This window comes from Hippichthys cyanospilos, chromosome 3 (assembly GCF_059441005.1).
Source record: "Hippichthys cyanospilos isolate Australia breed blue-spotted pipefish chromosome 3, RoL_Hcya_1.0, whole genome shotgun sequence".
Classification (NCBI taxonomy): Eukaryota; Metazoa; Chordata; class Actinopteri; order Syngnathiformes; family Syngnathidae; genus Hippichthys; species Hippichthys cyanospilos.
Genome location: NC_142371.1, coordinates 5,459,054 through 5,474,167, shown reverse-complemented (window position 1 = coordinate 5,474,167; position 15,114 = coordinate 5,459,054). Strand labels below are relative to the sequence as shown.

The 15,114-nt window shown below is 36.5% G+C and overlaps 1 protein-coding gene across 3 annotated transcripts in view; it reads left to right on the top strand.

Moving 5' to 3' along the window:
- The window catches only part of LOC148425592 (F-actin-uncapping protein LRRC16A-like), a 52,070-nt gene that overhangs the window by 6,795 nt on the left and 30,161 nt on the right, over positions 1 to 15,114 (top strand). For all 3 annotated transcript variants that reach the window (XM_088410772.1, XM_088410774.1, XM_088410773.1), the window contains 3 exons: positions 7,288 to 7,342; positions 14,135 to 14,190; positions 14,985 to 15,106. In XM_088410772.1, coding sequence (XP_088266898.1) covers positions 7,288 to 7,342; positions 14,135 to 14,190; positions 14,985 to 15,106 — 233 coding nt within the window. The remainder of the gene's footprint in view (positions 1 to 7,287; positions 7,343 to 14,134; positions 14,191 to 14,984; positions 15,107 to 15,114) is intronic.

The following is a 15,114-nucleotide window of genomic DNA, read 5'->3' as shown; positions in this document are numbered from 1 at the left end:
CATTCTGTTTATATTATCCTGAGGAAAATGGCCATTCCAAATGTTATCTTGACCGTTTATCCTCACAAGGGTCATAGGCGTGCTGGGACAAATCCCTGCTATCTTCGGGCAGTAGGCGTGATACACCCTGAACCGGTTGCTAGCCAATTGCAGGGAAGAGAAAGCCTCAACCATTCACCCCCACAAACACACCTTAAGACAATTTAGAATGTTCAATATACCTATCGTGCATGTGTGACATGAATGTGGGAGGAAACAGAAGAAAACCCTTGCAGGCAAGGGTAAACCATGCAAACTCCACATAGGAAGGCCAAAGCCGAAAGTGAACAGACGACCTCTGCATTGTGAGGCAGATGTGCTAACCAATTTGGCATTGTGCCAGTCTATAAACATTTATTTTATTGAAAACTCTATAAACCTAACATAGGCAACAACAAGCCCTCGACCAGTGAGGATAAGTGGCTATAGAAGATGGATGCATGGATGGATAAAACTAACAATTTATGTTTAATATTTTCAATATTAACTTCCATAACAGTTCTAATGCTAATATAGGATTTAACTTCATTTTTTCCCTAAATTATCACATCTAGAAATTAATTGTTGACTTAGTTTAATGCTCTCAATTGCTAAACACAAAACTACGCTCATTGTTTTATCACTCATTACCCGGTTTCTGCCCTTGTGAGCGTTTTAATGAGCTGATTAATATTCAGTAGGAGGGCGAACTTGGACAATTTCATTGGTCTGCCGTGACGTGTACAGTAATTATATTGGTCAGATGTGTCAAGAGTGGGTGAACGTATTGTCTCATTGAAGCACTCCAGTAAAACTTAATAAAACTGAATCATATTAAAAGCTACAGGGTTCAAAATATAGGGAAAAAAATAGTGGTTTATAGTCTGGAATTTACAGAAATGTTATAACCAATTTATAACCCTCTTGTGCTCAATGACAAGGAGGAGGTTGATATAATGAATATATAGAACACCTGCCTATTTTTCTGCCTGATATATGGAAACATTTTATTCAAAGTAGGAATTATGACCAATTTACTTGCCCTAATGCCAGGGGTGTCCAAACTCGGTCCTCGAGGGCCAATATCCTGCATGTTTTGCAAGTTCGTTCTCCCACGCACTTGATTCAAATGATCAGCCTGATAACGATCCTGTGGTTTGTCAAGAAAAGAAACCTGGAAAACATGCAGGATACCGGCTCTCGAGGACCAAGTTTGGACACCCCTGCCCTAACATTTAGATTGACTACTACAAACTGAGTCCACCTATCAACTTTCGTAGCCTTTATTGATGAATAATGACCTGAATGTCATTATTTCAACTACACATCTAGTTGTATGTCAAATACACATAATGCTTTCTTAATTTTCCTGCTGTGAACTGCTTTGACTGTGAATGGAGACCTTACAGTGCCCTTCATATGTCCCGGCAGCACTAAACCTTGATAGATGCTCTCACCGACCTTCTTTGAAGATGGCAAGATGGAAGTTAAGATAATATTGTCTGCCCAGAAAACACTGAGTAGAAGTGTATATATATATATATATATATATATATATATATATATATATATATATATATATATATATATATATATATATATATATATGTATATATATATATGTATATATATATATATATGTATATATATATATGTATATATATATATATATATATATATATATATATATATATATGTATATATATATATATATATATGTATATATATGTATATATATATATATATATATATGTATATATATATATATATATATATATATGTATATATATATATATGTATGTATATATATATATATATATATATATATATATATGTATATATATATATATATATATATATATATATATATATATGTATATATATATATATATATATATATATATATATATATATATATATGTATATATATATATATATATATATATATATATATATATATATGTATATATATATATATGTGTATATATATATATATATATATATATATATATATGTATATATATATATATATATATATATATATATGTATATGTATATATATATGTATATATGTATATGTGTGTGTGTGTATATATATATATATATATATATATATATATATATATATATATATATATATATATATGTATATATATATATATATGTGTGTGTGTATATGTGTATATATGTATATATATACACACTAGTTATAGTCATAATAGTTATTCTGAGAAAGACAGTTCGAATTTGTTTTGCTGCAATTGTGGATGTTGACTAAACAAATGAAAACAAGATGGAGAGCCGCCAGGAACTTTGCCATTGTGCCAGGCATTGTGAAATGGTGTTACTCATTTATAGAAATTTGACTGCCTTTCATAACTTGCAACGGAGTCCTCCATTTAGGATTTAATCTCTTGATCTCATGGTCCAAATAAAAGACAGTGTGTGGGAGTGTGTTTTTCCTTGACAAAGACTCTTACTGAAGGTTTATTTTATTTATTTATTGCCACATACTGTTTGCTTTTTAGGATTGTCTGTATTGTGACATATACGACAGTCTGATACAGCAATGTGCGAGTAATTAAATCAATTAAGAAATATCTTATGATCCACTACACAAAGGAGTCAAGGAAAGTTGCACACTAATCAATTAGTTAATCTTATATGCATTTTTCTAAATGCAATTGATTTTTCGGAAAAAGAATAGCTCAGATTCACAAGCACTGGAAAGATGCTCTATGTGCCACTAAAATGTGGTGTTTTATCAGGCTCACCAATAACCAATAGCATTTTTTATATTGGCAGTTTTAGCATATTTGAAGCTCACAATAACCTCAATAATGTATCCCAAGGGAAACATTACCACGCGGTAGAGTCTGGCCTCTGGTAAGCTCCTCCCACAGTCTTTCATTTTAATGACTGATTGGGTCAGGGTCATGGTCACTGAAACAGTCTTAATGGGAATTGCATACAATCATCAGCTTTGTATCGTGCCATAGTTCTGATTGATGACTGATTTAATCTTTCAGATCTTTTCCTTATTTTGTTCCAGTCTTCAGGCTTCAGTGTGACTGTGTTTTTTGAATATACCATAATAGAATTTGCTTCATTATCAAAGAAACATTACTCAGTTATCGCCATACCCGTGTTCAGACTGAGTTAATGAATTGCTTAAACGCGGATAGAATTGTTTGTACATTTTGCTGATCTGGGTAATTTGTTTTTCAGTACAGTCAAAGAGGTGTGTTGGAAAAGAGATTATGAAGTGGGTGCATGCCTGTTAATTTGCCCACAAGACAGGTATAACATTTGTACAGTTGATTTATAACAAGTGACTTACTTGCTAAACATGAATGGTGCACTATAGTTATGTCTGTTTTTTTTTTTTTTTATTTCCCCAATGAAATACCAGAGTTGGTATCATGGCTGTCTGCTTTCATTGTCAGCAAGTGAATGAGGTTTGTAGGTCATAGCCACAGTCAGTATTGATTGGACCGAAATCACATTTGTGCACTTTGTCAACCTACAGATAAAGAAACAATTGGTTAAGTTAATAATTAGCTTGACTTGACTGTGAAACCAAAACGAACGAACCTAATGTAACCTAAAGTCCTGTTTGCTTTTCCTGCCATCATGTCAGGATGAATACTTTCCGTGTTGGCTTTGAAGTGGAGTTGTCCTGACATGCTCATACTGGAAAAGCTTTAAATTGCATGCTGTTATGTTTTGGTAATTTCGCTACCAGATGTTTAAGTATGACACAGTCAGAGCCTCAACACAACCTCCCAGTGGAACTTGTCTGGTACATCATTTAATAAAATGTTTGGATCATTATTACGCAAGAGTGGCGGCATGCTGGAAGGGTGGTTTGCACACCCGCCTCACAGTTCAGTCCTGAGTTAAGTTGAAGCTAGCTCCGGTCTTCTTGTGTCGAATTAGCATGTTCTCCTGGTGCCCACATTGGTTCTCTCTGGGCACTCCGGCTTCCTCCCATATTCCAATAACATGTATATCATGTGCATGGGACACTCTAAATTGTCCTTAGATGTGATTGGGTGCGTGAATGGTTGTCCGTCCCTTTATACCCTGCAATTGGCTGGCAGCCAGCTCAAGGTGTCCCCCGCCTACTGCCCATCGCCTGCTGGGATAAGAACTGGCGACCCTCGTCAGAATAAGTGGCCATAGAAAGTGGATGGATGGATGGATAATGTAGTAGAAATTCAAAGCTGTTTTTGTTTCTTGTTCACAGGTAATGTCAGCACATAGCACTGAACAATGCCATGTTCCTCCTAGCAAACTAAACAATGGTTCTGATTTCAATTTAGACTGTTTTGTTGCCAGCCTGTCCACACATTCTGCTGTGAAAAGCTAAATATGGATTCACCATTCTGAATATTTTTATAAACTGAACCATTAACACCTGGTGAAAATATCTGGTATTAATGGATTGTCATTCCTTTTCATGGTTTGAAGTTAGACATTTAAGTTCATGTGGTTGGGTTTCGGTAGTTGGGGAAAACTTAGGCGGCTGTACTGCCAAAATCAAAACGATTCCCCTCCCTCTTCCTCCTTTCTTTTTAGTCTTTGTGGATGCCATTCCTTCCTTTGACGTATTTCCCGACTGCCTCCTCCAAAAGCATCCAACCTGGATGTTTTGCAGTCTTTTCTTGCCTCTGTCTGGTTCATACTGTAAATAACAGGGACACTTGATTTGATTGATCATTGGCACTTATATATTAGGTCTATATGTAAAAATGATGTTTATACTCAAGTTCTTCCTCAATGAGAAAAATGAGAAATTATTGAATTTTTTTTTTGTGTTATGTTTCAACAAATTCTGGGACATCCAAATTTGGGAAGAGCAATTGCCAATGAAATTCGTATGCACACTCCTACTCTTGTCCACCTCAACCTTGGAAACATATTTATTAGTGTTTTATTGACAGTAAATGTGAGCTGACAGAGCCCTAAGAAAATATATATTTGTACACCCACAGACTCCCCCTAAACCTAACCCTACTCCTCCATTTATGTGTGTATACATGGTATAAGGATGCTCTCAATTTGTACACAGAATGTGCATATACTGAAGTTTGAAGATGTTGATGAATCAAACATTTGTGCGTATAGCATACAAATTGGTGTGTGCACACAGTTAATGATTGAGAGCCAATGTGAATTCAGAATAAAAAATAATTATAAGAAAATCAAAATATTAATTAGTCATATCTTTTGTTTATGTATTATTTAATAAAAACCCTTGCTTCAGCTTTTTAACCTGCAAAAAAAAAATGTTCCTCGAAAAATGAATTTACTCCTCAAATGAATTAACTCAGCTAAAAGGTTAATTAAGCTAGTCTACGAATTAATGAGTCTCCAGTATGCAAACTGGTGCCAGTTGGTGCCAGATAAATCAAATAATAGAGCATAAATAGCACTATAGGACATGATGAATAGACAACAGCATTTTCAAGAAGGGAGGGATAGGTAGGTTTGCAGTTAAATATTTCCTGTGAATGTGCCACAGCTGAAAGGGATCAGATGAAGCATTGGCTTCATTTCCTGAGGTTCTTCAGTGATTCAGACACAACTGTAAGGCATCATGGTGAGATGTTCAAGGAAGCGAAAACTCACATTCACACTCTCAGGCAAGACTTTACACTGCGTGTAGCCACTTTCATGGGTGACTGTTGGTTGAAATGTAATATTTGTGTTCACAAATTTGTGTATGACCTGGGCTCCACTGTTACCATAGAAACCCATTAAGTGCATCATGAGGGTGTGACAGTTCAACAAAAAGGATATGGAAGTCATGCTGGTGTAGTGCATAGAGAGAAGACACACATATGTACTGTATCTGTCTTCTCCTTTATTGGAGTTCACGCTGTGTCATTGATATTCATAATTTTATCACACCCACTGTCAGATGCATAACTACAGCCAAAACACAAACTGTATGTACAATTTGGCATCTGTTAAGGAAGTGTTGCTCCATTTTGAATGTGGCCCATGGTAAAACAGCAGTTTTTTTTTCTGGATCAAATGTAAATCTCGCTTTGAAAAGTAAGCGTTTTTGTTATACATTTTGGAAACTGGCAGTTTCAGTCGTGGTTAATGCACATTCTCAGATGGACAAAAATGTTTGAAACGTGCGTAGTATTGAACCCCCCCCCCCCTCCCACTTTTCTCTAGGTCTCTGTCTGCAACCCTCATCCCGCCCCTCCTTCTTCCCTTAACGATAAAATAGTGTGACGTTTTTTTTGTCTTCTTGTAGTCCCTCTAACATTTACTCTGACTTTTCTTTTATTGCATGTTTTATTTGCTGTATACCCTGATGTCTACTTGGCATCCCATCTGATGTCTTGTCATTCTTGTCATATTCTCTTTATAAATATGATGATGTCAAATAATCTATTTATCGGGCTGTATTGAACAAATGGGTTGACGGGTCTTAAATATTGCCTGTTCCACCTTTGGTGGGGGCCTCCAAAGGGGATTTACATGGGAAAAAAATAGGATAAACCTTACAGTGTCAGTTTTATGAAAAATAAAAGTGCTTCTTAGCAGGGTGCCAATAAAAATATGTGTAATTTATTTAAAGGTCAGCTTCAAGTATGTATCTTTTTTGACAAGGAAATATCTGGTAAAGATATAGAGATAAAGCCATCGGAATACTGTATGTCATTCTCAACTCATCAACACATCTAAAGCCACATGCATACCTTGGTTGATTGTTCTAATTTCAGTTGTTTCAAAGGTCAAAGTTCTTTATGGTAGTAGCTATTGTTTTAGATCATAATGTCACTAATAATTACCATATAAACAATTTGGGGAATTCATGTGTTCTTCAAATCCTTTTTGTAACAATTTCATGCTCTGTCAGCATCTCAATAACATACTGTACAATGACCTTTAAAGGCAGATTTTCTGCATAGCAATGTTAAGTGTACGCGTTCCATGTATGCTCATCTTCATGTTTTCTATGTAGTCTGGTAAGAGAAGTTAATTCAACAAACACTGTATGTATAATATAGCTTAAGTAAAGAGCATTAAATGTTGAGCAAAGATTTTCATTGTTTCTTTTTTTTTGTCTTTGACAAAAAAATTTCCAGTCGCAGCATTTTCATCCTGATGAGTCAACAGAAGAGCCTGCTTGTCTTTTGTATCACTTCCTTTTAAGTGCTGATCATATTGTGTATTTACCGCTAAAGAGCATATTGTATTTACAGGCACAGACTCATCATTTTCCCTTCTATTTTTTTCTCTCAGGCTCTTGCGTCCCATCGAGTGTACCTCCTGACTGCACGCATTCCCACCAAGGTAGGTGGAACAAAGTTGACAGTAAACTTTTTTTTTCCCATTAAAATAAAATACCAAAAACATTTGACATTTTTATTTTGGTGCATGGGAGCATAATGTTTCTTAATAAAATGCTATTGACAATTACTGTATTGATGCGTGTACATGTGTGTGCATACTTGATGTGTAATTACACAGCTGTTTGGCAAGTTTGTATGTGTGTGTGTGTGTGTGTGTGTGTGTGTGTGTGTGTTTTATTTTATTTACTGGAAAGCTGGAAAATAGTCTGTGGAACGTGGTGCATAATGCAGAGCCTTCTCAGTATTTTTCTTACTATAGCTCACTCTAGAGGACAAGGCTTTGTACACACATAAAGATATTTCACATCTTTATTTTTTTTGTGGTCTTTGGCAGAATACACATATAAAGGGATTGAAAAAAAAGCAGCATTAAAAGTTTTGGTTATATTGCGTATGGTGTGCTCTGATCATTTCAACATAGGTTCCCACACACTTAAAGACTATCTTCCACCGCCTGAAAAATCTAGTTCTTCACGTGATCATACGTAATCTCACAAACACGAAGATGACCAGCCTCTTCCGGGTCTGCGCCAGTGGTTCTTGTGTTTTTCAAGAGAGTTTGGTAAATACCTCTGAAAATAAATCCTGCAATCTGGAGAAGCCACATTATAAAGACAAGAAAACGATATGCTAAGCCTCTTACAGCCGAAAAAAGACTGGGTAGACTCCAGAACTCCCACGACTAGATTGTGGGAAGATAAGCAGTTCAGAAAATATTGAAGACATTCCTCATTGAACATCGACAGCCTTGACTAGTTTTGGACCTCATTATCAGCACAAATCCAGTCTTACCACACCTCACATAAAACGACAATCTTATAAGACACGAGATTGTCAGGCATTTGTCATTCTTGATTGGGAAGGGGCAAAATTGAGCTGATTTTTTTTCCATTGATTTTTTTTTTCTTTAGCAAGTTTTTATGTGTGCATGGACAAAGAGTTGCATCAGTCAGAAATTCGTTGTGAAGAAGGAAAAAAAGTTAGTTGGTTTGAAGTGTAAGTCGCATTTATTTGGGGAATTTAAGTACGGTCAAGCTCGGACTCAGATCAAGATTTCTTGTTACGTAAAAGTGAGTGAGTTCTGAAATACATTCCAAAAGCATGATGCTTCTCTCAGACTGTTAGAGAACTGAAGTGTTGTTCAAACCCACTTTTTGCTGCTCGCTTTTGATATGCTTTGAACGTAGACATCACCATTGCGCTGCTGTTTTATTTGTATTTCTGCTTGTTTGCATGTTTTATATGTTTTGTGTTTTTGTTTGCAATGCTATTTCATTTTACAGCACTTCAATTGACCATGGTCTTTTTTAAATGTGCTTTAGAAATAAAACTCGACTTGACAAATGTGTCATGAGAATCTCGGACCATAGTGCATCAGGCAGTCCAGATGACAACAATTCAAGCACATGCAGCTATTTGGTTTATAACATTGGCTATGTTTGGCAATTAATGGAAGTGAATGCAAACTTGCCTCTCTGAATATACACTTGCACACAGCCACTCTGAGAGTGGTGTTTGGGAGTCAGATTCTGAATGCACCCCTTATTAATTGCAGTGAACTAGTTCTAGTGTGATGAAACTTTGGCTTCTAACTACATAAATGTTTTGTAGAATAGTATCAGCTTGCACAGCATGTTTTTTTTTGTCAACAAAACACTGACATTTTATATGTCAGTGGTTCCTCTCCTCCAGTAATACAGTCAACAGTGAGCTCTTCAGTGCTTTATTGTATGCATTTACCTTATAGAGAACCAAATCACACGCGTTCAGTCCTTCCAGAGGAACTTGTTTCTTTGTTTTGTTTTTTGAGCATTGAGTAGCTTCCCCCGTCCTCTCAATGCTTTCACCACATTCCCATGCTTTATACTAGTTCCACTTAACTGGGGTGCCTCATGTACTATTCTTATATATTATTTTCAGTTAACAATATGAGTTTAAGACCAGTTTTGAAGTGAGTGAGCAGTGATGTCCTGTTAAGATCCTGAAGATTCACATTGGCCCTCTTTTTGTTGGTACATTTTGGGAATGTTTTTTGAAGCAGTGTAATTGTCCTTTCATTTGTCCACTATCCTGACTTAAAGAGTTAGACCCCTGGTTTATGAACTGTACACCTCAATAAGAAGCACTCCCAAAGCCATAATCCACATTTGCTCAATCACCACCTCTACTTTCAAGTCTTTTCATCCTATAATTTCACTGTCGTCCTCACCACCTTTTCCTAAATCCAGATTACTTCTTGCTCTTAACCCCCCTACCCAGCACCACCACCCTCCTCACTAGTGTGTCAAAGGTTAGCAGGGATAACCTACATTGTCTCATTCTGAAGAGCAAGGTGCATCAAAGAGTAATGTCTGCCTGAGGCTAAAGATCATGTTTAATCCACTTTTTTGCGTGGAGTGACTTTTGCAAGTCGTTTGTGTGTACAACCTGGTTTGGTTTGTTAAGCACATTTTTTGCAAAATAAAAATTTTGTATGTAAAAATAAAAAAATGTTTTTTGCTAATATGTTTGTGTATTGTGAGATTTTGCTCATAACACTTCCAAAAATATGTTTTACCATCCAAGGCAGTTCTCCAAAAATGGCAAAAATATGGGTTGCTAAATGGTGAGCTTGCAGATGCTAAAATCACGTGTGTCCATCAATCCGCTGTACTGTGTGGCTTTGTGAGAGATTAAGTCTGCCGTGCTGATTTTAAAAAAAGCTGATTGCTACAGTATATCTCACAGGAAAAATACAGATTTAAATATTCAAGAGGTATTGTAAAGCACTGACCCCCACACCACCCTTATTGTATTGTAAGTCTTTGAATAGTCCATTTGGCTCACTCTTACACGGGGCTTTTTTGTTGGTGCGCATATCACATTTCTCAATCTCATCGCTGGACACTCTAATCACTGATGTTTTATTTTATTTTTGTAATGTATATTAAACATATATAGGCTCTCCGTGTCATTTAAACTGAGTTTGTGTTTTCATACAGCAGTAGCAGGTGGGCAGCAGACGAATGAGTGAGCCACGCAAATGCTAATGCATTCAGTCATCTCTCAGCACGATGTTTTTTTTTCCCCTATCAGCTTCTGTGTGCCAGCATGTTTCTGTAACATTGGCTGGAAATCAGTTGAGCTGCTATGGCGACCATATGCACAACATATTGTGTCATGCTATGAATAGTTAAGTACAGTAATAGGAATAATCTGACTACACAGTTTTACTCATGACTCCATTTCAGAATGTCTGTAAGCAATTGTGTTCACAGTTGATGGAATTGATGGAATTTTGCGTATTGCACACAGGTTCAGGTTACTCTTCTATGTTTCTGCTGGTTGGTTTGGGTTCCTTTGACTGTGGTTTCATAATTTTTTGCCAAAATGCGTTTTTGCCTGTCACTTTTCATTAACAGGGCATTTAGAGAGTGACTGAAGAAACTTTTTTTTTTTTTAAATTGTAACCCAGTTTTTCTCTACTAGTGGGGTGGGCCCCGCTGGGGGACCGCGAGGCAATGCTATGGAGGCCGCGGATGACCCCATGGAAAGGGATTTGTCATTTTGTCATTTGAAGTGTATTTGTGATAAAATAAGGATTGGCATTTTTTTTTTCAGGCACTTTGATGCACTTGTTTTTTTGTTTTTTTTGTGTTGTTTTTTCATTTCATTCATTTACAAACCTTCAACCTGTATAAATGCTTAAAAAAAATAAGTAATTAACAGTTGTTGAAAGTTGGTTTGCATTGCTTTTTCCTTTTGTCAATGGTAAAAAAAGATACAATTTTTATAGATAGTCTTATTTATAGTCTCGTGGAAAGTGGAGGGGGGGGGGCGTGGGTTGTGAAATGTTTTCACTTTCCTAGGGGTCTTTGCAAAACATAATTGAGAAGCGCTGGTGTAAACTAACATAGTGTTACTTTTGTATGTAAGCCTCTAGAGGGCCGTTTCCACCAACAATATCTACTCTACTCAGTTCTACTCAACTTGACAAAATCACAGTCTCCAAGAAATCTACCCAGCTGTACTTAATCCGATCCCTTTTTTTCAGTACCGCTTACCTTGCTGTGCCGAGCAAGAGTTAACCAACATCATCAACGGAAAATGTGAAGCTATTGATAAGATGAATTATAGACATATTTTCTGTTTCTATCAATGTTTTCTAAAATGTAAGTGCTCCAGTTTCAGTCTTGTGTAAACACAATATCAAAGTGGTTATGTATCACTAACATTTAACATTTGCCTTCATAAGCAACCCGTGGACCAATTTACCAAGTGCTTACAAAGTGAAACCTCTTTTTTTAATGACTGAAACACAGACATTTTTTCTGTGAAAAAAATATTTGTATCTATATTTTTTTCATTTTATTTTAAATTGTAAAAGAAAGCTTTTTTCTGGAACTGTTGTAGCAGAAAATAATAGAAATATTGCTAATGGTGTACTGTACTGCTGAAATGGTACATCCATTCTGTGTACAGTAAAGGCATTTTCACAAATTTGTTTGTATTGAAAAGTAGTGTTTTCTACAACTGTAAAATTATATATACTGTATAAAATTATATTCCTCAGCAGTTGAGGTTCCACATGAGTATTTTATTTCAATAAATAAGTAATCATAATATTGTTCACACAATCTAATGATGGAATGGAATGAAGCATTTTAGTACAATTTCTGTTCTGTAGACAAAACATTGGTGAGAAGCTTAGATCTTCCTGGAATACACACACGCGCACACACAGTGTCAGAGTGCACAGTCTGTTTATCGTTTCCCCCCTCTCATCTGTGAGCCAATCCTCAGAAATTCAACTCCCACCTGGAATTGTCTGCTGTTGCTTCCTGGTCTGCCTTCAGGCTCTGTGTATAAGAGACGCTGGTGTTGGAACTTAAGTACTTGCTTACTTATAATATCAACAATCTCAGCCACAGATATCCTCCCACTATCTATCATAGTGAGATTATTTTTTTGTTATGTCCTTTTTTGGTATGAAAAACTAAGCGACTGCTTTTCTTGTGCTCAAGTTACCATGAAATGCTTCTTTCCACACTTTGATACACCGGCATTTTTTGTAGTTGATTTTACAAATACAAATTAGTGTTGTGATTACTGAATGTTTTTGTAATGAGATTATTCCACCAAAAAAATCGAGTAATCGAGTAGCTCTCCAAAGACATAAAAAAAAAAGGTGTTGTTTTTGCCCCGAATAATTTACTAAGTTGAGCGGCTCACACAGTTCAGGGACCCGAGTTGAAATCCTGCTCGCTCAGGCATTCCTGTATGGAGCTAGCATGTTCTTCCCTAGCCCATGTGTATTCGCTCCGGGCACTCCGGCTTTCTGCCACACTCCAAAAACATGCATGGCAGATGTATTGAACATACTAAATTGTCCTGATTGGCTCCTGAATGGTTGTTTGTCTCTGTTTGCCGTACAATTGACTGGCAACCAGTTCAGGGTGTCCCCGCCTACTGCCCAAAGCCAGCGGGGGTAGACACCAGCAAGTTTGCAACCCTTGTGAGGATGAGCCTCCAGAAAATGAATTCATGGATGATTTACTGTTTGAATGTGAGTTGAATTTAGTTGCTACAAATACTCATTTTCCATTATTGTCTGCATACTGTAAGTGAGTTTTTAGACACCAACAAAATTTGAATTGTTAAATGGTTAGCAATCCCAGTTAGCATTATCATGCTAATGATGACCATTTAAGGTACACCTACATAATGTTATAATCACACTACACATCCAATAGTGTCTTCAAAATCACTTACAGACTTCAACAATTTGCCATGAGTAAACCAAAGAGTTTAACTGCCTGTTTGCTCCAACAAGGTCACTTCCTCCTAATTTGTCTTCTTCTGCTCCTGCTGCTTCTTCTTCTTCTGGATGCACAGGACACTTAATGCTTGACAGCCCTCACTAATCTCTTGAAGACCTAAAACCAAGCTACTATACATTATTTGCTGTGATGGGTTATAGTCTTGAATAGGACAGCCCTTGTGTTTTTTGAGGTTCACTACTTTCTTACCTTTTTTCTCAGAAGCGCCATGTGCTAGTATTGTCTTTAATGATAGCCCGCCAACTACAAAATCAATGTGCGTTTAAGCACGCAAACAGCATCAGCCATTTGGCCATGAGGTGGTGCCATGAGTCAAAACTGCTTTCAGATGTTTTCACTTTACCCCCAACATTTGAACATTTGAAGTATGGCTGTGCTACAATAACTATCTTATTACTTTGTTTTTGACTCTCTTTTAATTAAAAAATGATCCCAATCTCAATCACCTATAATTTTATTTTATGTTCAGCTTTTTTTTTAGGGGGGCTATCTCTTTGCCAGCCAATACAATACTGCATGTGTCTGCAAGAAAAGTCTGTGCAGAAAACCGTGGCGCAAACATGCTTAGTTTGTTGACCTGTTTTTAAAAATGATTTACCCGACTTAATCGACCCCCCCCCCCCCCCCCCCCCCCACACACACACACCCTAAATGGAAATGTCTTTTTATCGTAACCAAAACACATGTTGCTCCAGGGTTAAGGTAATGTGTACACGAGAAACAATAAAGGACTACATGCACCTATTAATTATGGGCAAGCCACTATTTCACGAACATTTTTCTGACATTAAGTCACTGGCAGTGCCTTGTTATTGAGACATCACAACGTATGCGCTTAAATATAGTCACTAGTTCACACACAAATATTGAATTAAGTGTATTTGCTCATGTATTATTCTCTCTTTTGTGTTTAGGTAGAACACTCCTTTAACTACCTGGAGATCCAAGGCATTACTTGTAACAAAGCAAAACAGGTAAAGTAAAATCTCATCTCAAATATAAATACTATAAAGATAAGATGAAGCTGACGAAGCCGTCCAAACGATATGGCAATATTGATAAACAATCTTGGAATTACCCATGCTTCGTTCACAAGTGAGAGAGGAAACATTTGAAACTGGGGTGTGTTCTGAGGGAGTATTTTCACTACAAAAGCACAATTTTACATGGGGGATCAGTTTGTGAATTTTTGAAAACACAGTTCAGATCAGTTATTGCATACCTCAACCGTATCCAAGCTTTGAAATCCACTGGAGAGCTGTTCAGTTTGAATCCAGTTGAGCTGTTGGCATGATCTACTTTACAACATAGAATAATTTGTCTCATTACTAAGTTCTTGCAGCTCAACCTTTGTACCACTGATCCCCAAATGTTTTCACTTCTTAATATTTGTGCTAAAGATTCCCAGGATTATGTTAATTTTGACCTGTACAGATGGCGCAAATGCATAACCATTAGCATAATTGGAGCAAATAGTGTAATGGTTAGCTCATCTTGGAAAAGGTCATTAAATCTTTTACTTCAATTATTTTGCATATGGACAGGTGTGTGTCTATTACTTGATAAGATGGATAAATTAGTGGATACTAGCAATGGAAATGATTATAAATTTTAAATGACATATCCAAACAACATGCACAAGGATGCAATTTTACTTTAACAGTAGTTATTTTTTTAATCATTGTATTTCCAACTCTCTTGTTGATATGGGTTGGAAAAGTAGGATCCTGACTGACTAAAAATGTATTTCTTTTGTCTTTCCCTTTAGCTGGTTGTAGAATATGAGCGTGGCTCCTTCTCTTTGAAACTGCTCTCCACTGAGGAGGTCAACGAGGTGGTTGCACATGTCGGAAACTGTCTGCTCAGGATATGCCCAGGTCTTTCACCCAGGTGAGTCT